We start from the raw sequence: 20,132 nt of genomic DNA on the forward strand, positions 1-20,132 counted from the left end.
ACCGTCGGGTTGAGTGACGTATCCTGTTGCGCACTGTACAATGCTTTATCGTACCGACAAACTGCTACTTTTTCTCTTGATACAGTCTATGGGAAATATACAGTTGAAACGGAATCTTTAACGACAACTTGCTTAAGACGGCAGAGAGTCAAAACTCTTTGTTTCCCGACGTCTCTGACTAACGTTCACTGTCAGTTAATTTCAAGCCAGGATAAGGGACAAAATCATCCGATTTCTCTCTTGACGCATGCTGCATTTCTTGAAGAAACTTTGTACGGATTCTACAGGCCTCGGTCACCTTTTGAAACGTTTGCAATGTCTCGTCTTCTAGGTTGTCGGCAAAAACGTTATTGTCGATAGCGGAATATGCTCGAATTAGTTCGGGACATATGTTTTGATGTATTAGACTTCGGCCGGGAAGAAGCGGTGCCCGAGCTAGATCCTGCTGCATTTTGGAAGGCTTTGATAGAATAATAGAGGATGATATACCGCAAACAAGACTCAGAAACAAATCGAACGGTAGTTGACGTAAATGTTCAGGCATTAACTTGGAAAGATTCTTTTCTGCTTCTCGATCGAGATAGCTCTTCCAGCCTTCTTTGGACGACTTCTCGATGCTTGGTGTAGGGAGATGTTCCTTCAGTACATTGACTGCGTACCATCGGCTGCCAGTTATTCGGAATGTGGCGAAAAACAGGCATGAAACAAAGAGACCCTTATACAAAGGGTCGACATGCTCCATGATGAGGTCCTTTTCAAATCTATAACTCCGCGCGTTCGGGCCTCTCCAAGCATCGGATACGTCGTCCATGAGGTGTGAAATGCCATTCCACGCGGCTATCCAGAATTTCTTCCGCGCCTGAAGTCGAAGCTCGTCCACTCTATTTGACTCCATTTCTCGACCATCAACTTAACTGAGAAAGCCTCCACCCTCCTACCACAGCCAATATGCCTCAGCCTCCAATTTCCAGACAGACTAAATGTTTGACCGTGATGATGCCAAACCGTCGCTGGTCTGCTTCACAATCAGAAACGCAACGCGAAGCAAACAGTGTAGTCGACCCTATCTCACAGTCGACGTAACGAAACTCACAGTCACTGACATGCTCTAGTCGAAGGGTTTGTATGTTTGGAAACCCTAGCTGGAAACGATGAGTAGGTTTGGTGTGGTGGCTTTACTTACGACAGCCACACCGTGGAAGAGAACCATCGTTATGCATTTATTGTGCCTCTACTTTCTACCTAATGATCTCTTCAGTTGAAAAACCTGAAACCCGCGACTTAATATTTGGTTTTATCGGGAGTTGTAGAATCTACATAGAATTATATTTTTGAATAAGGCCAGCGCCGGGAGGTCACAGAGGCGCCTTCGCTTCTACCGGCAACGAACGCGTGCACGCTCACTTGCAAGTCCTTTTCGAATTTCACTCTCCGCATACCGCAAAAATGTACGAGAGTACCCTTGCGAATAGTAGCACTTTGGCCACCATTGACAAGATCAAGTTCACTTGCAACCAGGATACATGATTGTGGGAGTCACAATGCCACAGGATCCCGGCATGGCAATACCTCCTTATAGTCAGAGTGGGCAAGCGAATGACGCATATCCGGAAGGCGGCTCGGGCGAGAAATTCGACACGAGCCAGCCACAGGCCGTCGCAATGCCGGCCCTCCAACCAGCAGTAGATGGTAATCTACCGCCCCAACAAGTCTTTGTGAAATCCCATATTGACCCTATGGGAAGCCCGGAAATGCTTGGCTTGGAAGGTCAGTTCCAGTCTATCGGATTCGCGCAAGAAGGATTCGATCACAATTCCAGCGCGCACTACAATGGTGGCGATAGTAGTGGCAATGCCAGCGCCGACAACGATGATGGCGAAGACGATCCCATGAAGCTTTTTGTTGGACAGGTATGTAATAAGATACGGCTGGTCTCGCTTGGATGCATCGAGTAGTGAGGGCTGGTTGGGTTCTGTGTATGAATCATTGTTCTACATTGCTTGGATGAAAAGCGGAATGTCGTACTGTATTTCCCGTAAGCGAGAGAATTTCGTGTCTCCTCAATATCCGCTCATGTCTTGTACTTTCCACACAGGTTCCGAAGGCAATGAGCGAGGAGGATGTGTTTCCAACGTTTGATTCGTTCGGTCCGCTCAAAGATGTCGCTATCATTCGCGACAAGCACACTGGTTTGCACCGTGGGTGCGCGTTCGTCACCTACTGGTCGGCTGCCGACGCAGAACGCGCGCAAGAAGCGCTCCACGACACCTTTACCTTCCCCGGAGCGCGGAGAGCAGCACAAGTTAAACCTGCCGAACCATCCGTCCCCGAGAACAAACTCTTTGTGGGAATGCTTTCACGCAAGGCAACCGAAGTGGAAATTCGCGAGCTATTTGAACCGTTCGGTGAAATTCGAGAAGTATACATGATCCGCAATGCTGACGGATCTAGCAAGTGCGCAGCATTTTTGAGATACATGAAACGAGGCGCGGCTGTTCAAGCCATTGAAACTCTTAACAATATTTACATGATGGAAGGTGCAGCCAGGCCCCTCATCGTTCGATTTGCGGACAATAAACATCAGCGCCATCAGCGCCAGATACGAAACATCAGAAGACATGAAATGATTGCAGCAATGGGTGGCGGCTATGCAACATACCCCCCACATGTGCAGGTTCAGATGGGAATGCCCGGGCATCCCGGTGCTAGTCCACAGTACACTGTACCCGTACCTCCTCATTACGTTGAAGCTGCATACGGGCCACCGAACGGTGCCCCAATGCCAGGGCATCCGTACATGTACCCCCCTCAGCAATACGCTCCTACACCAGCATATATTTACCCAGAACACACGTCTGAAGAAACTAAACCGACCAATAACCGTCCGCGTGAAGGCCCCGCTGGAGCGAATTTATTTGTATATCATCTCCCTCATGATTTAACCGACGCCGATCTAGCAACAGCCTTCAATCCTTTCGGGAACGTTATTAGCGCCAAGGTGTATGTCGACAAATATTCAGGCGAAAGCAAGGGTTTCGGTAAGTTGCAGCACGCCTTCTGGTCTTTGTACCCCTATAAATGTCATTCTCACGCTCTGAAAATCCTTGCCAGGCTTTGTGTCGTATGACTCAGTTATTGCGGCAGAAGCAGCAATCGAGCAGATGAACGGATTTCAGATCGGCAACAAACGACTGAAGGTACAACATAAGCGTGTTCACGGAAACCATCCGAATGCTCCGTCCTTAAGCGATTCCCAAGACCCTCCCGAAGATTTGCTTTAAACGACGCTTTCAACTTTTTCCCCATGTTGATATATCCTTCCAGCCCTTACCACTGAAACGATCCAAACGAAACAACAACCCATCTGATGTTCTCATCTATTCTACATATGCATACCAATTCCTTACATGTGAAAACGTTATTTGTGCTTCCTACATTTGCCACTTACAGTTCGTACTTGGTAGTTTTACTATTGGACTTACACATTAGTAGTCTTCGTCGTACTCTTCTTCAAGTTCTTGCGCTTTCTCCTCATCTGTCTTGTCGTCATTCCGCTTTCGCCGATTTCCACGGCTCGCCTCTAACTGCTTTTTGTAAGCATCCGGCGGATAGCGCATTCCCCGAACAGCATCATTGTGGGTTGTCAAGCAGTAGGCGATGCGTCGATGAAACGCTAGTGCCGGTTCTTTCGTTGCGTAAACGTCCACCAGGTCGTGACTTTGTACGTATCCTTCCTCGTGGTGAATAGTGGCGTCTAGCACACCATCGCGGACAGCCTTGGCTACCACGAATTCAGCCGATGTAGCACTGGGGAGGCCTAAACGGTGAGCCACGTCCTCCAAGCTCAACCGACTGTAACTCACGTTCAGATTTCGGAGACCTGCTTTGACGACTTGGTGGGCCAAACGCGAAATGAGGGTGTAAGTACCGTCTTGTTGGAGACGAGTTGCGTACTTGGAAACAACCTCTGTAAAGACTGCCAAATCTCCCCGACGAACCGCCTGCGTAATGTGCAAGTAGGGCAACAGCTCAGCCTTCATACCCTTGGTAAAGAAGACGTGACGCTCGGGGATATCACCCATCAACATCTGCACGACAACCAACAATCGCTGGGCCGCGATCCGGAACCCGACCCCAGTGTTGGTGGGAGCCTTGCGAAGGCATTGACTCAATCCGGAAAATGACGCTGTGTAATCAAGACGCAGCGCTTGGATCCTGGCACTATAGTACAGATAACGGCACAGCTGATTGTTCGACGCCGTCTCAGGAAATGTAGAGTTGGCTAATAGCTTTTCGGCTTGCTCCACTACAACGCAAGGAAAGAGCCAATTTGTTAGTTGACTGGTTGGGAACAAATCCTAGATTTTGTAATGGTGGAAGCTTACCTTGCGAGCTACGCAACAAGTCGCGTAGCATACTATTCAAAATCGTTGCTTGAGTATCAACATCGCGACGGAGGGCAGCCATGTTGTGAGCCTTGGACATATCCGCACGTAGCAAGGCAGTCAAGTTGGAATCATTGAGAGCCTCTGCCATGAGTGAGCGCAAGCGGAACATCCGCGACAATAAAGGAAAGAGCGACGATGTGGATCCCGCTGAGAGGGAGGTAATATGAATTGAAGCTTGGTCGATGTGGGCCATAATGATCTCGATTCCCTTTTGAGCTAAATCAAAAGCTTCCTGGAATTTGTGGCCTTTCCACAAATGTCGGACCGCCACCGAGATCAACCAAGCTTCGACTTCTCTCGCAGAAGCTGCGGATAAGTAGGAATCCTTTTTCTCGCCCCCTTCTTCACCGCCGGAAACCAAAAGTTCACGCCCGGAAGCACAGGCTCCTGCAGGGTCCAACAGTTTGGCAGCGGCTGCTTTAATATCTTCGGCGGTTGCGTCTGCGGCGGACCCCGATGATGTTCCCAACCATCGCCGAATGACCTTGGTCGGGTTTGTGTAAGCGCGCAGCTGTTGGCCCTTATCCGCGGCACCTCCTCCTAAGAGGCGTTCCAAACGACGGGCCGAAGCTTCGAGTGGCGGAACACTTGGGGCGGTTTCTACTTTATCTTGATTTTCTGGCTTTGCCAAGGAATCCTCCTCCGCCATCGGGGTATCTTCGACCATTTTCCTTGATTTGACAATTTGATTGATCTAAGGATTGGCAACGCTGCTGCTTAGAGTGCGTATCGATCAATTGTTACGGTTCACTGTCAGCGACTTTGAGTAAGACAAATACGAAAGTTATCCTTCACGGAAAGAACTCATTGACCAAAACGAGGGTTCACAAACAGTCAACAGCACAAAAGTTTCCCAAAGTCTTTCTCTTTCGGATCACTTCGCTGGATGTCGAGGTCCGTGCTTCGTACGTACGACAATCGCCAGCCGGGAGTGTTTTCACTGTCAGTCTTTTGGCTACTAACAGTAACTTCTGGCTAAAAAAGCAAAAAACTTCAAACTATACCAGACTTTAGGATTCGAGCACAGCCAACATGGGTCTTACCGTGTATTCAACGTATTCCCCCATAAAGCAAAATGAAGCAAATGGACTTCCAAAATGTTTGAACTTGGGCTTCGAGCTAACCAAGCAATCCACAAATGGTTCATTAGTGGTAGGCGTCAACAGGCACAAAGATTGTGACCAACCACGTAAACTAGGAAAAACCGAAAAATCAGTAATAGAATCTACACTAATCCTCGATTTCTATCATAGTGGCACGAATTTCGTCGATGCTCTCGTTGATGGTTTCCACACAAGTGGAAATTTTGCTCTGAAGGGATTGAACGCTCTCACGGAGTAGCTTCCCAATACTCGAACAGTTTCCGTCGCGTTCCTCCTCCCAATCGTGAGCTTGCTCGCGGATTCGTTCCAAATGCAAAGCGGCGGTCAAATTCAGCTTTTCCATTTCTGCCTTTTGCAGCTGCCCGACTTGACTAGCAGATTCAATCTCTTCCCTTTCCATCAACATGTTATGCAAGGCTTTGATTGTATCCGACAGGACAGAAAAGGAAGCCGTAGCCTCGGAACATATATGTGGATAGTGTGACATATTTTGGGTTTCCAAAATCTGGTCAAGTCCCCTGTCACATAGCAAAACATTCGCAAAATGAGAGCCTTTCCAATCAAGTTGCCCTTCCAAAACGTCCGATTTTACCTGTCATACTTTCGATAAGTGGCTACACGTGTCTCCTGGGCCTCAAGCACTGTTTGTAGCAACGCTTTAGTCGACATAGACTGCAGCTTTTTCCGCAGTTCTGAGCGTCGCTGGACTCTCTCCTCTTCCACCTCTTTCGGGCTCAGATAATTCATTGCAGATTCGTTCTCGGTTTCTCCCGACACATTGTCGGCCGACTGATTCGTGAGAGTGTTTAGATCAATCATCTGGCCCATCTGCTGAGATCCGTTTGGTACATGACCGTGACAACAGGCGCTGGCGTTCTCATTGTGAGAGTGATTTTCGGATGATCGAGAGGACAAGATGTCCAGGGCTTGTCGAATGCTAATTCTTTCGGGAGGATTACGAGCGGAGTTCATCGACATAGCGAGATTTGTGGTGGACAGTGAGGAGCGATAGATTGGTGCTTGATCGTGTGGGAATGCAAGCAGTTGAGATTAACTACCGTATAAGGTTGCGATGGGTAAACTCGCATTCTCAGTCTGAAAGAAAGTTACCATTACATTAATGCGATTTGGACTACCATACCAAGAAATCAGAGTGAAATCGATCCCATCAGCTCTTGATTCCCTAATGAATTTACATTTACGCCCATATCGAAACTGACTACCGATGTAGGAGCTTCTTCATTTCAAGTCCTACCAGCGTAACGCGAAGCTAAGAAAAAGTTGTGAGGGGCACGCCATGATTTATATAAAGGCCTAGGTCACGAAAGATCGTCTAATGTAAAATCAGTTCCAGTGATGGTTGTTAGCTCACGTTAATATTGCTGCAACCGAGTTAAAAGGGACAATCTTCATACTTACAGTTGACTGTCAACATAGACGAGGATTCAACTTTGTTTCAGCTGATCGAGTAAACTGTACAAGGATTGGGTAAGTCCCAGTATACCATATTTCCAGCAGACTCAACTAACTGTAACAGTAAAACATGGAGCTGCATTAATTCAGTAAGCTTATTGATCTTTCTTCAGCCGTTTCTTGCTGGTTGGCGAGCTCCCACTCTTCGTACTGCCGTGCTTCTTTTTCAGTTCGGCACTTTTCACCTGAACCAACAGCTGAGCTGCTTCCTTCATGAACAAGATGAGCATAATAAGGCTATCAAGTAACAACGGCGCACACACCATAATCATGACGAAAATCCCACGGTCATCGAAATAGTTCTGAGTGCAAAATTTCCCCCAGTTTTGTGCAGCGTAGGAATTTAGAAGTTCCGAGGATCGGACCGTGCCGGCAATCACCGACATCAGAATTAGGCGTGGGGCCAATCCACGATCTCGTTTCGATACCCAGAGACTTAGCCCGAATATAACGCACTGAAAAGCTATTAGAAACAGGATGAACGGTTCCGACCACGTAATGGCGTGCCGAAACGCTTCAATGTGAGCGCCAGCGGTTTGTGGCTTCGCCTAGACGAGAAAATCGTGAGTGGTGGCATGCCAAAGAACAGAATTGGAGATACCTCATGCGTACCTGGCCTGCCATAATATTTCCCATTACGCTTTCGGCAATCCCTTCCAAGGGAGACGAACGTCGCAATTCCTCCTCTATGGTTAACCAATCTTCCCCGTCTTCCCCGTCCATGCCATCCAAGATCGGCTGGTCATAGTGGTCTTCTTGCTTCGGCGTCTCGCCTTTCATTATCGCCGTGAGACCTTCTTCCATTCGAGTGGCAATTTGCTCAGTAGCTTCAAGCACATCATTCGCCACTTTGGCAAAATAGCTTTCTGTCATGACGAACTGTAAATTTAACGTTGAATGGTTGCAATCGATGTGAGAGTTAATTACTGATTCTGGAGCTTGTTGAAAACGAACTTTGACCGGTCAAGGTAACCAAGGTACCTGTAAAAAGGAAATGCCACTATGATGTCCATCGCAACTCTTTTCTGGGAAGCGATGTCATTTGACCGGGCTTTCGAGATGGACAAATGATGTCTGGCCGGCGCCTATTCTCTTCCAGAACTGGGAAACCCTAGCCCTAGTTTCCATACCGGAAGCATACATCCGATGTACCGCTTACCGCCGTACTCAGGAAGGAGGGACATCTATCCGCCGTTTACAGTCGAAGCGCCATCTTCTCCTTTACAGATAGATCAATTCGACCATGGTACGTCTATGTGATGGCGTTTTCCGTTTCGGAAACTGCTTTCATTCGTCTCTTGCTAAGAACTCGTCTTTGTTTTTTGCTACAGCCTTTTGTTAAGAATACCAAAAACAAGGCTTACTTCAGCCGCTACCAGGTGAAATTTCGCCGTCGCCGCGAAGGACGCACGGACTACCGTCAGCGCAAGCGTCTCGTCTGCCAGGACAAGAACAAGTACCAGAGTCCCAAGTACCGTTTGGTTGTGCGGTTCACTAACACCCAGGTCATCTGTCAAATTGTGTACTCGCTCGTTGACGGTGACCGCATTCTTTGTCAAGCGAACTCGAAGGAGCTTGCCCGTTATGGTTTGTCTGTAGGTCTCAAGAACTACGCCGCCGCCTACTGCACTGGTCTTTTGGCTGCCCGCCGTCTGTTGCAAAAGGTTGGTCTTGATGATGTATACGAAGGAAATTCCGAAGTTGACGCTACAATTGTCAGCACTGAATATGACAAGAAGAAGTATTTTGTTGACGAAGTTGACGAGGACAAACGCCCCTTCCGCTGTCTGTTGGATGTAGGTTGTAAGCCCACGACGACAGGGCACCGTGTCTTCGGCGCTTTGAAGGGCGCTGCGGATGGTGGCTTGGATATCCCTCACTCCGAAAAGCGCTTCCCAGGGTTTGACCGTGACTCCAAGGAATACGATGCCGATATGCACCGCGAACGCATCTTTGGCGGACACGTTGGTGAATATATGGAATACCTCGAGGAAGAAGATAACCAAAAATATCAGGAGCACTTCGCTTCTTTCATTGCCGCTGAAGTGGAAGCCGATGGTCTGGAAGAGCTCTACGAATCTGTCCACGAAAAGATCCGCGAGGACCCCAGTCCTTCTCCTAAAAAGGACTTTAGTCCTGACAAATCCTTCAAGCGCAAGGCTAAACTTACGCTGGACGAGCGCAAGGCTCGTGTCCAGGCCAAGAAGGATGCCAAGAATGCTGAGCTCGCAGCTGACGATGAGTAGAATAATTTCTCTTGTGTAATATCGGTTTGCCCAATCGTCGAAACGTTTTGACTTAGTGATAGGCGCTGCGACCTAGTCGTCAAACGAAATTCACTATTTGTTCAATGTCTGTATCTACCGGGCGAGCTTCGTTCAACAAGGGAACTCTATAAGAGCACCAAGTTGAAAACACCATGAACAGTAAAAACTACTTTCGTAAGCGATTATCTGTATTTTGTAGTTGGCTCCCAATGCTCGAACAGCTCGGCTCTATACGGTACCGTCAAGAACGTCGGAAGCTTCGGGATCCTCTGGTTCGGACTCTTGCAACAAATCATCGACGGATTCACCAAAGCGAATTGTAACAACACCGGCTTCCCTTCTCTCAGGATTCCCCGCGGATTCCGATTCCTCTTCTGTTGCTTCCAAATTCTCTTCCGAAGTACGACTTCTGACCTCTTTCAATATCGAACTCCGCGTACCAGTTTGTTTACGGAGTTCCCTACGTCTCCGTTTGCGTGCCGCCCGTACCGTTTCCCAAACCACATCCTCCTTGACCATGGCGGCGCGGCAGCACGGACACTCTGTACAGGATGGTCGTTGCAACCAATCTAGTACGCACTCTCGATGAAATTCGTGTGGACAGGTCTGGGATCGTAGCACATCATCCTCAGGCTCGTATTCGGCCAAACAGATGGAGCAGGTCGGTCCGTCCGTGTCGTATCCGTCTTCTTTGCGGTTGCTAGAATCGTCACATCCTTCCGTCACATCATACTTGGCATTCGGAGTGACGACGGATGGATTTTGTGAAAGAAGCACCTCCATTGCCGCCCGGCGCTCTTCGCGTGTCATGTACCGCGGGTGTCGGGGCGTTTCCCCGTTGGCGCCCCGCTGCTGCCCCCCTGTATGTTCAAACTGCAAGTGCTGAAGGTAGCGTCGTAATATAAATCCGCAGGGAAGATAGAGAGAGGTCGACCCAAGGTACACGCGACCGAAGTCGTTTTCGTAGATCCGGTCGAGCTGTCCCCGGGCCCGTAACCGCAAGAATAACAATACCATGAGGGAATACAACATGGCAATGATTAACCACAAGCCAGCAACTACAAAAAATACAGTGGCCAGAATATCCATTGTGCGTGCAGTGTCGGATGATGACATGTTGTTTGCGGAAGAAGAATAGGGAGCGGGCGATGGAGAATAAAATGAGTCAAGCGGTAAAGCAAATGGATCGCCCGATGGGGGGAGAAAGCCGGAAAGATCCGATGTATTATTGGGATTACTGAAGTTTCCCGATGAACACGAACGGCAACGCATGGAAGAAAGGTTGTTCACCAAACAAGCTTGTGAACTAGAGTAGAAAATCGAAAAGAACGTTTTGCCTGTATTTTGTTGAACGATGGAACTGGGAAATGTGGTGCTATGATTCTTTTTTGTTGCGAGATCTTGTGGAAAAGTTTCCAGGAGTACATGGTAGAACAAAATGAGACGCTAGTACGCGAGATCCCTAGCCTACAAGACTACGCGATTACCCGTTGACCGATACAGTGAATGGCAGGCGTGCGGCGAATCCCTCCAAAAAAATTCATATATAGTAGTTGTCACGATGTTCACTAATCTAATATCTAGAGCTGTCTTTACCTCACGCCGGCCAACTCACGAATAAACGGTTCTATTTCGCAAATTTCCGTCTGTCCATCTACACAGGTGATTCACACCTTCAAGGCCACCCAAGCCTGTTCCAGAGAGAGCTCACATTTTGAGTTGGGGTGGATGTGTTGCGTTGCTCCGTTCTTTCGTTTCCCTATTCTGGGGACAGTCAAGTCCCAGGCGGGAATCCTTCGTCGATCACAGTTCATCCAACAGTAAGCCAAAATGGAGGACGCTACGCAAGATCACCACAAACATAAAACTCGCAAGGAAGGTCGTGGTGCCAAGGAAAAAAAGAAAGACAAACGCCAACAGCTACAGAATGATCGTGTTGAGAGACACAATCCGAGAGCTTTTTCGGTCGCCAATATCGGGCGGACTAAACGCACAATACAGAGAAACGCTGATCGAGCGCAAAAGAAAGAATACGTACCGTTGAATGATCGACGGGCTGCGGAAGTACATGAAACGCCTCCGTCCCTAGTGGTCGTTATGGGGCCTTCCGGAGTCGGCAAGTCAACGCTCATTCGGTCGCTTGTCAAGTTGTACACAAACTATACGTTGACAACCGTCACGGGACCGATTACCGTAGTTGCAGGCAAGAATAAGCGTATCACGTTCATGGAGTGCCCGAACGATACGGCCGCGATGTTGGATTGTGCCAAAATCGCGGATCTTGTTCTACTGTGCGTCGATGCCAAATTCGGTTTTGAAATGGAGACTTTCGAGTTTCTCAATATCCTGCAAACACACGGATTTCCGAAAGTCATGGGCATTTTCACCCATTTGGACCAGTTTAGGACAGCCAAGAATCTGCGAAAGACAAAAAAGCTGCTCAAACACCGATTCTGGACCGAAATTTACGATGGAGCCAAAATGTTCTACTTTTCTGGGGTTATTAACGGAAAGTATTTGAAGAACGAATGCAAGCAGCTGACCTTATTCATTTCTAGAGTCAAAGTATGTCACATATTTTTACAAGCTGATTTCAGTTGATTGCCTGGTTGCGCCTTTCTGATTCTCACCCTTGCCTCTTGGAATTTCTTTGTATTCTCAGTATCGACCTTTGGTCTGGCGAAATACCCATCCTTATGTGCTCGTAGATCGCCACGAAGATGTTACCAATCCCAATGCAATTGAAATGGATAATTTGTGCGATAGGAGCGTCACATTTTATGGCTATGTAAGAGGGACACATTTGAAACCTAATATGAAAGTTCACGTCATTGGCGTAGGCGACTATATCATGGCTGATGTTAGTGTCTTACCAGATCCATGTCCCATTCCGGACAAGGAACAGGAGCGTACTGTACGTGATTACGACTCCAAAAAGCGTCGACATTTCTTTGAAATGAAATCTGATCTCATTGCTCTCATTGTTTTAGACTTTGAAAAAAAAGGACTCCTTACTATTTGCTCCACTGTCCAACGTCGGTGCAGTTTCCTTCGACAAAGATGCTGTCTACATTGACATCGGTCGCGTCAATTATACAAAAAAAGAAAATCTCTCTTTGTCTTCACTAATCAACAACACAAATGGCACAGGGGGAAAAGATGAGGAAACCGATGTTAGTGAGGAAGGTGAATACGACTCTGATGCGCCAGCTGGTATGTTGAAAAACCTGCAAGATGTGCGTGTGGGCGTCGATGAAAATATGGGCAAGTCGACGCTTCGGATCTTCAAAGGAAGTCAGGCTGTTCAAGCAGGCTCCGATAGTAGTGATGAAGAAAGCGATGGGGAAAACGAAAGCTCAGGTGGCGCCAGTGATAATCTTGGTACACGACTGAGAAGAAAGGCCGAGCTTGGCACTCAGAACGAATCTACTGATGAAGACAGTGACGGCAGCGAAGACGATAAAAGCAGTTGCTCCTCTGGAGATGTACCTGATGAGGATTATTTGATTGGAGAAGGATCGTACAATGAATCAAGTGATCAAAGCGCGGTATCAGCGTCAAATTTCCAGAATAAGGAGAGTGGAATTGATTATGAACCAGATGGACGAGGGCTTCACTGGAAGTCGCGAATTGCTGAAACAGCATCGCAGTCTTTTTTGGAACGCCAGTCAGCCCATGTGAACCTGCAGGAAATGATATATGGGAAGGGAAAGAGCTCTGTTGTGAGCGACGACGATATGATGGAAGAAAGTGCGGAAAGAGAAGGCGGAGACTCATCGGGTGATGATGACGATGATTTCTTCAAGTTGAAAAGGTCGGATGGGAAGAGAATGGCAAAATCAGGGAGGACAGCTGTCCAAGAAGCTGTTTCACTTTCAATGGGAGAGGACGATTCTTCGAGGCGTTTGTTTAACGGTTCGTCCGAGCCTGGCTTCGATGTTTCGCATTGGTTAGAAGAAGGAGAAAAATGCCTCCTGGAGTCAATCCGAAATAAGTTCGTAACTGGAAAATGGGAGAAAAGCAAAGTTGAAGAATTTGGAGAATTTGAAGATCTTGAAACAGGAGAGAAGTTTGGACAGGCGGACGGTATTGAAGTTGAATATGACGGAGATGATGATAGACTAGCAACCGAAGGCATGACCGACGGTGAGCGACGGACCTATTATGCCAATAAAAAAGCTTTGCAAAAGGGAAACTTTGACCAAGACTACGACGAGGAGAAAAAAGTCGATGGCGCAGATACTAAAGATGATGACGCGGAAAATGAATACATCGAAGCATTGAAGCGGGAAAAGGAGGCACGGCTTGCACGAAATCGCGAAGAGTTCGGTGAAGAGGGTGAACGATCGCGGTTACGACATGAAGGCTTCAGGCAAGGGCTTTATTGTCGTATACAGATTGATGGACTGCCTGCGGCATTCTTCGAATCTTTCAACCCTCATATGCCTTTGGTACTGGGGGGCTTGACGCCGCAAGAAACGAGTATGGGTCTGATTCGCTGTCGTTTCAAAAAGCATCGCTGGCACAGGAAGATCCTTAAGTGCAACGATCCGCTTGTTTTCTCTGTGGGTTGGCGCCGGTTTCAGAGTATGCCCACGTTTTCAACGGAAGATCAAAATGGCCGTTACCGGTACTTGAAGTATACGCCAGAGCATATGCACTGTTTGGCCACGTTCTACGGACCTCAGGTGCCTCCAAATACTGGCATACTTGCCATCCAAAATTTGTCAGGCAACGTAGCTGGATTCCGTATAGCGGCTACCGGCATTGCCTTAGAACTGGATGCATCGTTTCCCATTGTAAAAAAGCTCAAATTGGTCGGTACTCCCACGAAAATTTACAAAAACACTGCCTTTGTTACCGGCATGTTTAACAGCGATCTGGAAGTAAGCCGATTTGAAGGAGCCAGCATAAAGACTGTTAGTGGCATTCGTGGTCAAGTGAAAAAGTCGCTACGGGAAGGACAGCCGGGATCCTTTCGTGCTACCTTCGAAGACAAAATATTGCTTTCGGATATTATTTTCTGCCGAACATGGATGCCGGTAGAAATCAAAAAGTATTTTAATCCCGTGACGAACCACTTGGTTGGCAATGTCTTAGGAGGTTGGCGTGGAATGAAACCAAAGGCCCAGTTACAACATGAAACGAAGACCCCGATCGAAGTGAATGCGGATTCAATCTACAAACCGATTGAACGACCTGATCGCCATTTCAAGAAGCTCATTGTACCGAAGCGACTAGAGCAAGCGCTGCCTTACAAAAATAAGCCAAAGAATTTGGAGAAACGAAAGAAGAAGGGTTACGTATCAAACCGAGCTGTAGTTATGGAGGCAGACGAACGAAAGAAAACTACCTTTATTCAAGCCCTTAATACTATCCGTAAAGAAAAGGTAGCTATCCGGAAGGCAAAGAATGAAGAACGCAAGAGGGACAAAGCAAAAGAAAAAGCCAAGAAAGACGAAGCTATCCTGGCCATCCGCAAAGCAAACAAGAAACGCCAGTACCGCGCTGAAGGCAAACGAGACAAGGCTAGAGACTCTAAGCGCATGCGAAATGATTAAATGAAAATTAAATGCTTCATTTATTAAATGCGTGTACACTTGAGTGAAAAACAGGCAAAGAAAGGCTGTTGTATCTTACAGTTACTGTGAGCTACATTTGACCCAGAGAAATTGCTTTACTTGGTTGCGGAGAGACGCTGGGCAACGGTATCCCAGTTGATGATGTCCCAGATATTTTTCACGTAATCTGGGCGCACGTTACGGTAATCGACATAGTAGGCATGCTCCCATACGTCGATCCCCAATAAAGGGGCGAGGCCGGTCGTGGCCTCCAAAGGATCCTGGTTCGCACAAGTCGCAATTTCGAGGCGTCCAGTTGATTTGTTGTAACCAAGCCAGCCCCATCCGCTTCCCTGGACCGCAACAGTCTTGGCACTCATTTCGGTCTTCAACTTTTCAAAATCGCCAAAGCTTTCCTTGATTGCCGACTCAAGATCCCAGAAAAGAGTGTGGTTCAAGTGGCCGCCCCCGTTGAACTTTAATGCTCCCTGTAGTCCAATAAGAGCAGAAATGTCACTGGAAGTCAAAGCACTGTCCATTTTTTCTAAGGTAACGTTTAAGTTCGTAACGTAGGTGTTGTGGTGTTTACTATGATGCAACTCCATGGTTTCTGCCGAAATGGCAGCTGTCAAAGTCCCGTATGTGAGTTGATCGTAACCACGAACATTTGATTAAACTCTCACATTAACTTACGTTCGAGGGAGGCGTAGTCGTAAGTAAGAGTTGGCAGCTCATGCTTCTTTGCTCCGCCGTAAGCCGAGAACAACGCTGCACTCGACTTGGCCAATTCTGTGGGGATTTTCGAAGAACGAAGGTTGACAGCGGCGCGAAGCGCCGAATCAACAATGATCTTGCTCCCGGACATGGTAAAATAAAGAGGGATGCGATGAAATTGGGATTAGTCAACAGTGTCAAATGGTATTGTTCTGATGAAGCTATGCGGTGGGGCTGCTAAGGCGATGACGATCCTGTAGATTGTAGATTGATTTGGGTTCCGAAAGATCTCCGTAAAACAGATAACCCGGCATTCAATCGATTCACTTTTTTGCCTGTGGAAGTGAATTTGTGATTCCATTTTCTTCCAAACTTAGAGCGCGGACTAATAGTTAGGCGACTTCACTTCCAGTATCACAGGAAGAACCATCGAAGCTCTGCTCCTGAATGCCAATTATTCTACTCACAGTTAACAATCTCAGCAACTATTTAGCAGAGCAGAGGGGAACATAAGTAAACTAAGGTACGGATACTGCCGCTAAAAGTATGCCTGGTCGCTTGTCTCAATTGTATATTCCACTAAATCAGCCTCTGCCAGTAGCTGCTCTCTCGCGGCCTGCGTCGCCGAGGGTGCTTGTTCGTCAAATATTATCTGCAAGCGCCTTTCTCTTGGTAACGAAGCTAGAAAAACAATAAATATTGCTTGTTCTGGACGTACATGTAAAGTGCGGCTGTAATTGGGTCGGCATTCGCCATTCTGACAAACCGTATCACCAATCTTGGTCCCGCTTACAGTAAGTCGTAAGGACTTGGAACGGAGGAAATTGTCTACAAGAGTTAGCACTTGGTCAACGATGAGAAGTGTTTCGTTCTCATCCTTGCATGGCTTGAATTGTGGGCCTAGCATTTGCCATATTTTTCTCGGGGACGTCCCGTTGACCGTCCAATAATCCCAAATGTTATCCCAACTTGGTTCATTTGCCATTTTCCCCAGAAACGCTTTATAATCGCGACGAATGGGATTCTGTTTCATTCGCGACCGCAAGATAATAGGCTGTAGAAGTAATTGGTTGAATTCTTCCTGTTCCTCCTCTTTTTCGTTTGATAGCAAAACGTAACCTCTAGAGCGACCAGTATCGGGGTCCACAGGTTGCATAGCTTCGTATAATAAAGACAAAGGAACCCAATGCGCTCCGTATTTGAACCGAGCAGTATCCAAAATCAAAACTGAGTCGGAAACGCTGTCGAATGCAGCGATAGGAGAAAAATGCCCAGTTCCAGTTTGCCCAAGTGTTTTGCGAGTATACGATACTACAACAACGTCCCGAAGACCGTCTCCATCACCTTCTGATTCAACGCAAGCAGCTTTAATAGTCTCCCGAAAATGGTTCTCGGACACTCTTTCTTCCTCGGTATAGTAAACTGACGCTTGAATACCCTGGCAGACGGCAAGGCACGAAAAAGCCTTTAGTGTCACACCTTTCTGTTTTGCTTCTTCTAGATCCAAGCAGCAGTTGAGCATCGATTCCTCATACCACCTCCATGGTCCCTTCCATGTCTGCCGGGGGTCAATCGCGAAGGCATTCAAAGCGATGACAAGGGTGCTTATACCGCAGTAAGCGGGTTCCGATTGTGTCGAGTATTGCTCCATTAGCGGGAAAAAAGATTTGAGGCCTTTCGAAGCCAACGCTGAGCTGAAGATTAAGCGTCCATTTTTAGAGGAGAAGGCAGTGCAAGAATCTGGCAAAGGCCTGCGGTAGAAGCTTTGCCTCGTCGAAGTCGAGGTTGAGGTCGGCTTCAGTGTTGCTGCAACTGGAGTCTGCATTAGATGGATGCTAAAAACAGCAAACAGTGAAAAGCAAAGCACACCAACTCTTTCCATGCTTGTAACCGTTTTAAACTTACGAATGTGAGTCCCTGTTCTCCATTTCAGTTGTTCGTGTTCTTCGGTGGAATCAATCAAGGCTACATATAATCTTGCTGCCTTACACTCACCATAGCAATCGCGAGACGACAGTGACCAATCAGCAATCACGCTTGTCGTCATCTGGTTTTAGAAACTATGTGTCATATATCTACATTTTCTAGGAGTCCGGCGCCATCATTCGACTACCGAGCCGAGTCATTGCAATCACGAAAGCTCGCCATCTACGAAAATTAACAGTAAATAAAAACATCTTCCGTGTCCAGTTTTTGTTGATACAAACTATCTGTTCACGTCACCCAAATGAGCGAATTAAAGGCCCTTTACCTCAACCTATATACTGCACTCGAGATTCACTGTGAATAGCATTTGTGATCATCCTCCATTGCACCGTAAGCAATCAGAAGGCCGTCACTTGATTTATCGGCTTTGCAATAGTTCAAAGACAAGTTCAATGTTGCTGCGTCCCATTTCTTCGAAACAGCTGCTCTTGCTCACCTCCTCAAAGTTACTCAGAATGAACTTTTTCACCTTCTGACGGAGAGCAGAAGCAGAATGCATGTCGGCAGCGAGAAAGATACCTGCTGCGTTCTCTACAGTTATTGATTGAAGCATCCGTTTTTCACACATTGTCTTAAGCCGCGGTATGCAAAAAAGGTCGGCCGCTTCAAACAGTTCCATGGCATTTTTTAAGGAGATGGATACATGGTCAGTGTACAAATATTCCAAAGTGGCCAAAAAGATAGGGTACGACACTTGTTCAATATAAATTGTGGCTTGACGGGATTCTCTCATGCTGCCAAGAAAAAGTGACTCAAAGTACGGGCAACGGACCAGCATGAGCTTGTGGGCGTAGATTGGAGAGTCCCGTCCTTCAACAATAAAGGAAACGTCAGACAGTGTCACGTCATTGATCATCGATCGGAAATCAGCAATCAAAGTGGACTGTGGGACCTCAAAGCTCAAGTCGTACACCGTAAAATCGAACCGTATAAAGTCGTTGAGCCTGTCTGAGCCATCGTATCCACCAAAGACAAACATGGCATCGCTGTGGACGACGGCTACGTGACAAAAACGGTGGCGCGGTTGTTCAGCATGAGAAGCATTGATGCTTCGCCATTTCGCAGACATCGAAGAACTTGAAGGTAGCTGGAGTTCATGTAGATCATTCATCGCACTTCCAGTACTCCCCCCGAAGACATACATACTATTCATATGAATCACGCTAACATGCGAATCACGTGGTACAGGTGGAGCCCCTTCAGTCAATAGGATGGCCCACGTTTTGGTGTCGATATCAAACACATGAGTGTCGGACAAATGCCGAGTTCCATCGTGTCCGCCGTATAGGATCATGGAGTTCTTGTGTACAACACAGGTTGCTCGATATCGTGCTCGCGGACGTCGCCCGACAGCCGGTACTGCGTTCCACCTTGACGTAGTAAAGTCGAACTCGTGTAAATCTGATTTGTAGGATCCATCATATCCACCAAAGATATACATCGAGTGTCCGTGCACAACTGCTGCGTGAGAGTGGCGAGGCGAAGGATGCCTACCCTGGAGAGCTACAATCTCGCGCCAACTCATTGTGGAAAAGTCAAAAGCCCAAAAGTCGGCTACTCGGGAGGTGCCATCAAAACCCCCGTGCACATAAAATGCATTTCCAAACGCCACAGCGACGTGCCTATCTCTGGGAGTCGGAGGTGGTGACGAATTCGCTGAGGGAAAAACGGGTGACCAACGTTTTTCCGCAAATGAAAACGCATGAAATGTATTAACTCGTTGATTGCCGTCGTATCCACCAAAAGTGTAAAAGTTTCCGTTCAATAAAGCCCCTGCATGCAACGATCGAGGCGATGGTGGTACTCCCCCATTGCCATGATCTTGGGAATGCGCCACATCACTCCATCCACTAGATTGCTCTGATGCATTTGGATCTTCCATGTCTAGTTCCGGGCTGGTGTCCGAGAAAGCTAGCTGTTGGAATGGAGCTTCGTAACTCCTCCGATAGCCTCCCTGGAAAGATCGCGCAGAGACCTCTAAACCGTGCGTAGCATTGGACACTGGTGAGTGAGCTTGTTGACGCAGGAGAGATTGGTTGGAAGCTGAGACTGCACACGAGGATGACGAGGTAGCGCTCCCGTGAAAGTTCGCGTTAGGTGGTGCTCGATGCAGCTGTAGGATGCTAACAGCCTCGGCATGCACCGGGACGACAGGCGGTGGCGGATTTCTTTCGTGATCTTCTTCCTCAACAGGAAGTATATCGGGAGGGGCAGCGGCAGCGGCCTGGTCCGAAACTTCGCCTCCATTGTCTTCATCGTTGCTTCTTTCGTCATCCATTTCCGATGATGAAAGTACAATGCTGGACCTCAGATTGTTTTTGCCGGTTTAATGAAACTGCAATCACGGGTTCTCTACCGCGGCCAAGTCTCTTTATCCAATGTCTTTACGCAAACGAAGATGGATGGTTGGTGGCGGCTGTAAATATTGAGGTAGCTGGCTACCAAACGCACTCGTTTGACGGCGCTCGCTGATTGCAAAACACGCTCCCCAACCGTGAACAGGAAAAGGTTGTCACAGTCAACTTCTGTCCCGCTGATCTCATTTTGTATTTGATGTCTCTGGGCGTCTGTCCCCACATG

At 47.6% G+C, this 20,132-nt stretch overlaps 10 protein-coding genes across 10 annotated transcripts; 3 read left to right on the top strand and 7 right to left on the bottom strand.

Annotated features, from left to right (window-relative positions):
* Nucleotides 1–117: 117 nt before the first annotated feature.
* On the bottom strand, nucleotides 118–895 carry PHATRDRAFT_42827 (predicted protein; the record flags this gene model as incomplete). The annotated part of the gene is made up of 1 exon (XM_002177213.1): nucleotides 118–895. One exon carries the CDS (start codon nucleotides 893–895, stop codon nucleotides 179–181), a length of 717 nt encoding a protein of 238 aa, XP_002177249.1. The 3' UTR covers nucleotides 118–178.
* Nucleotides 896–1,446: 551 nt separating this feature from the next.
* On the top strand, nucleotides 1,447–3,362 carry PHATRDRAFT_42828 (predicted protein; the record flags this gene model as incomplete). The annotated part of the gene is made up of 4 exons (XM_002176713.1): nucleotides 1,447–1,502; nucleotides 1,580–1,910; nucleotides 2,096–3,038; nucleotides 3,112–3,362. 4 exons carry the CDS (start codon nucleotides 1,447–1,449, stop codon nucleotides 3,279–3,281), a joined length of 1,500 nt encoding a protein of 499 aa, XP_002176749.1. The 3' UTR covers nucleotides 3,282–3,362.
* Nucleotides 3,363–3,485: 123 nt separating this feature from the next.
* Nucleotides 3,486–5,271, bottom strand: RPN3 (regulatory proteasome non-atpase subunit 3; the record flags this gene model as incomplete). The annotated part of the gene is made up of 2 exons (XM_002177214.2): nucleotides 4,386–5,271; nucleotides 3,486–4,306 (listed from the first exon to the last, which is right to left on the bottom strand). Exons 1-2 carry the CDS (start codon nucleotides 5,113–5,115, stop codon nucleotides 3,486–3,488), a joined length of 1,551 nt encoding a protein of 516 aa, XP_002177250.1. The 5' UTR covers nucleotides 5,116–5,271.
* Nucleotides 5,272–7,119: 1,848 nt separating this feature from the next.
* PHATRDRAFT_31918 (predicted protein) lies at nucleotides 7,120–7,897 on the bottom strand (the record flags this gene model as incomplete). The annotated part of the gene is made up of 2 exons (XM_002177215.1): nucleotides 7,120–7,572; nucleotides 7,637–7,897. 2 exons carry the CDS (start codon nucleotides 7,895–7,897, stop codon nucleotides 7,120–7,122), a joined length of 714 nt encoding a protein of 237 aa, XP_002177251.1.
* A 370-nt stretch (nucleotides 7,898–8,267) lies between these two features.
* Nucleotides 8,268–9,270, top strand: PHATRDRAFT_31919 (predicted protein; the record flags this gene model as incomplete). The annotated part of the gene is made up of 2 exons (XM_002176714.1): nucleotides 8,268–8,270; nucleotides 8,356–9,270. The coding sequence occupies 2 exons, from the start codon at nucleotides 8,268–8,270 to the stop codon at nucleotides 9,268–9,270; spliced, it is 918 nt and encodes a 305-aa protein (XP_002176750.1).
* Nucleotides 9,271–9,445: 175 nt separating this feature from the next.
* PHATRDRAFT_42830 (predicted protein) lies at nucleotides 9,446–10,407 on the bottom strand (the record flags this gene model as incomplete). Its single annotated transcript, XM_002177216.1, has 1 exon — nucleotides 9,446–10,407. The coding sequence occupies one exon, from the start codon at nucleotides 10,405–10,407 to the stop codon at nucleotides 9,520–9,522; it is 888 nt and encodes a 295-aa protein (XP_002177252.1). The 3' UTR covers nucleotides 9,446–9,519.
* Nucleotides 10,408–11,018: 611 nt separating this feature from the next.
* On the top strand, nucleotides 11,019–14,886 carry BMS1 (ribosome biogenesis protein BMS1). The gene is made up of 6 exons (XM_002176715.1): nucleotides 11,019–11,856; nucleotides 11,954–12,205; nucleotides 12,282–12,504; nucleotides 12,526–13,145; nucleotides 13,272–13,377; nucleotides 13,498–14,886. Exons 1-6 carry the CDS (start codon nucleotides 11,122–11,124, stop codon nucleotides 14,850–14,852), a joined length of 3,291 nt encoding a protein of 1,096 aa, XP_002176751.1. The 5' UTR covers nucleotides 11,019–11,121; the 3' UTR covers nucleotides 14,853–14,886.
* A 30-nt stretch (nucleotides 14,887–14,916) lies between these two features.
* SOD2 (mutase superoxide dismutase) lies at nucleotides 14,917–15,822 on the bottom strand. Its single transcript, XM_002177217.1, has 2 exons — nucleotides 15,546–15,822; nucleotides 14,917–15,477 (listed from the first exon to the last, which is right to left on the bottom strand). The coding sequence occupies exons 1-2, from the start codon at nucleotides 15,715–15,717 to the stop codon at nucleotides 14,969–14,971; spliced, it is 681 nt and encodes a 226-aa protein (XP_002177253.1). The 5' UTR covers nucleotides 15,718–15,822; the 3' UTR covers nucleotides 14,917–14,968.
* Nucleotides 15,823–16,659: 837 nt separating this feature from the next.
* Nucleotides 16,660–17,340, bottom strand: PHATRDRAFT_9478 (predicted protein; the record flags this gene model as incomplete). The annotated part of the gene is made up of 1 exon (XM_002177218.1): nucleotides 16,660–17,340. A coding segment is annotated over one exon (681 nt), but the record flags the coding sequence as incomplete, so codon positions are not given.
* Nucleotides 17,341–17,731: 391 nt separating this feature from the next.
* PHATRDRAFT_42834 (predicted protein) lies at nucleotides 17,732–20,000 on the bottom strand. The gene has a single exon (XM_002177219.1). The coding sequence runs from the start codon at nucleotides 19,828–19,830 to the stop codon at nucleotides 17,911–17,913; it is 1,920 nt and encodes a 639-aa protein (XP_002177255.1). The 5' UTR covers nucleotides 19,831–20,000; the 3' UTR covers nucleotides 17,732–17,910.
* Between the last annotated feature and the right edge of the window lie 132 nt (nucleotides 20,001–20,132).

Source organism: Phaeodactylum tricornutum, chromosome 1, assembly GCF_000150955.2.
Source record: "Phaeodactylum tricornutum CCAP 1055/1 chromosome 1, whole genome shotgun sequence".
NCBI classification, from domain to species: domain Eukaryota; phylum Bacillariophyta; class Bacillariophyceae; order Surirellales; family Neidiaceae; genus Phaeodactylum; species Phaeodactylum tricornutum.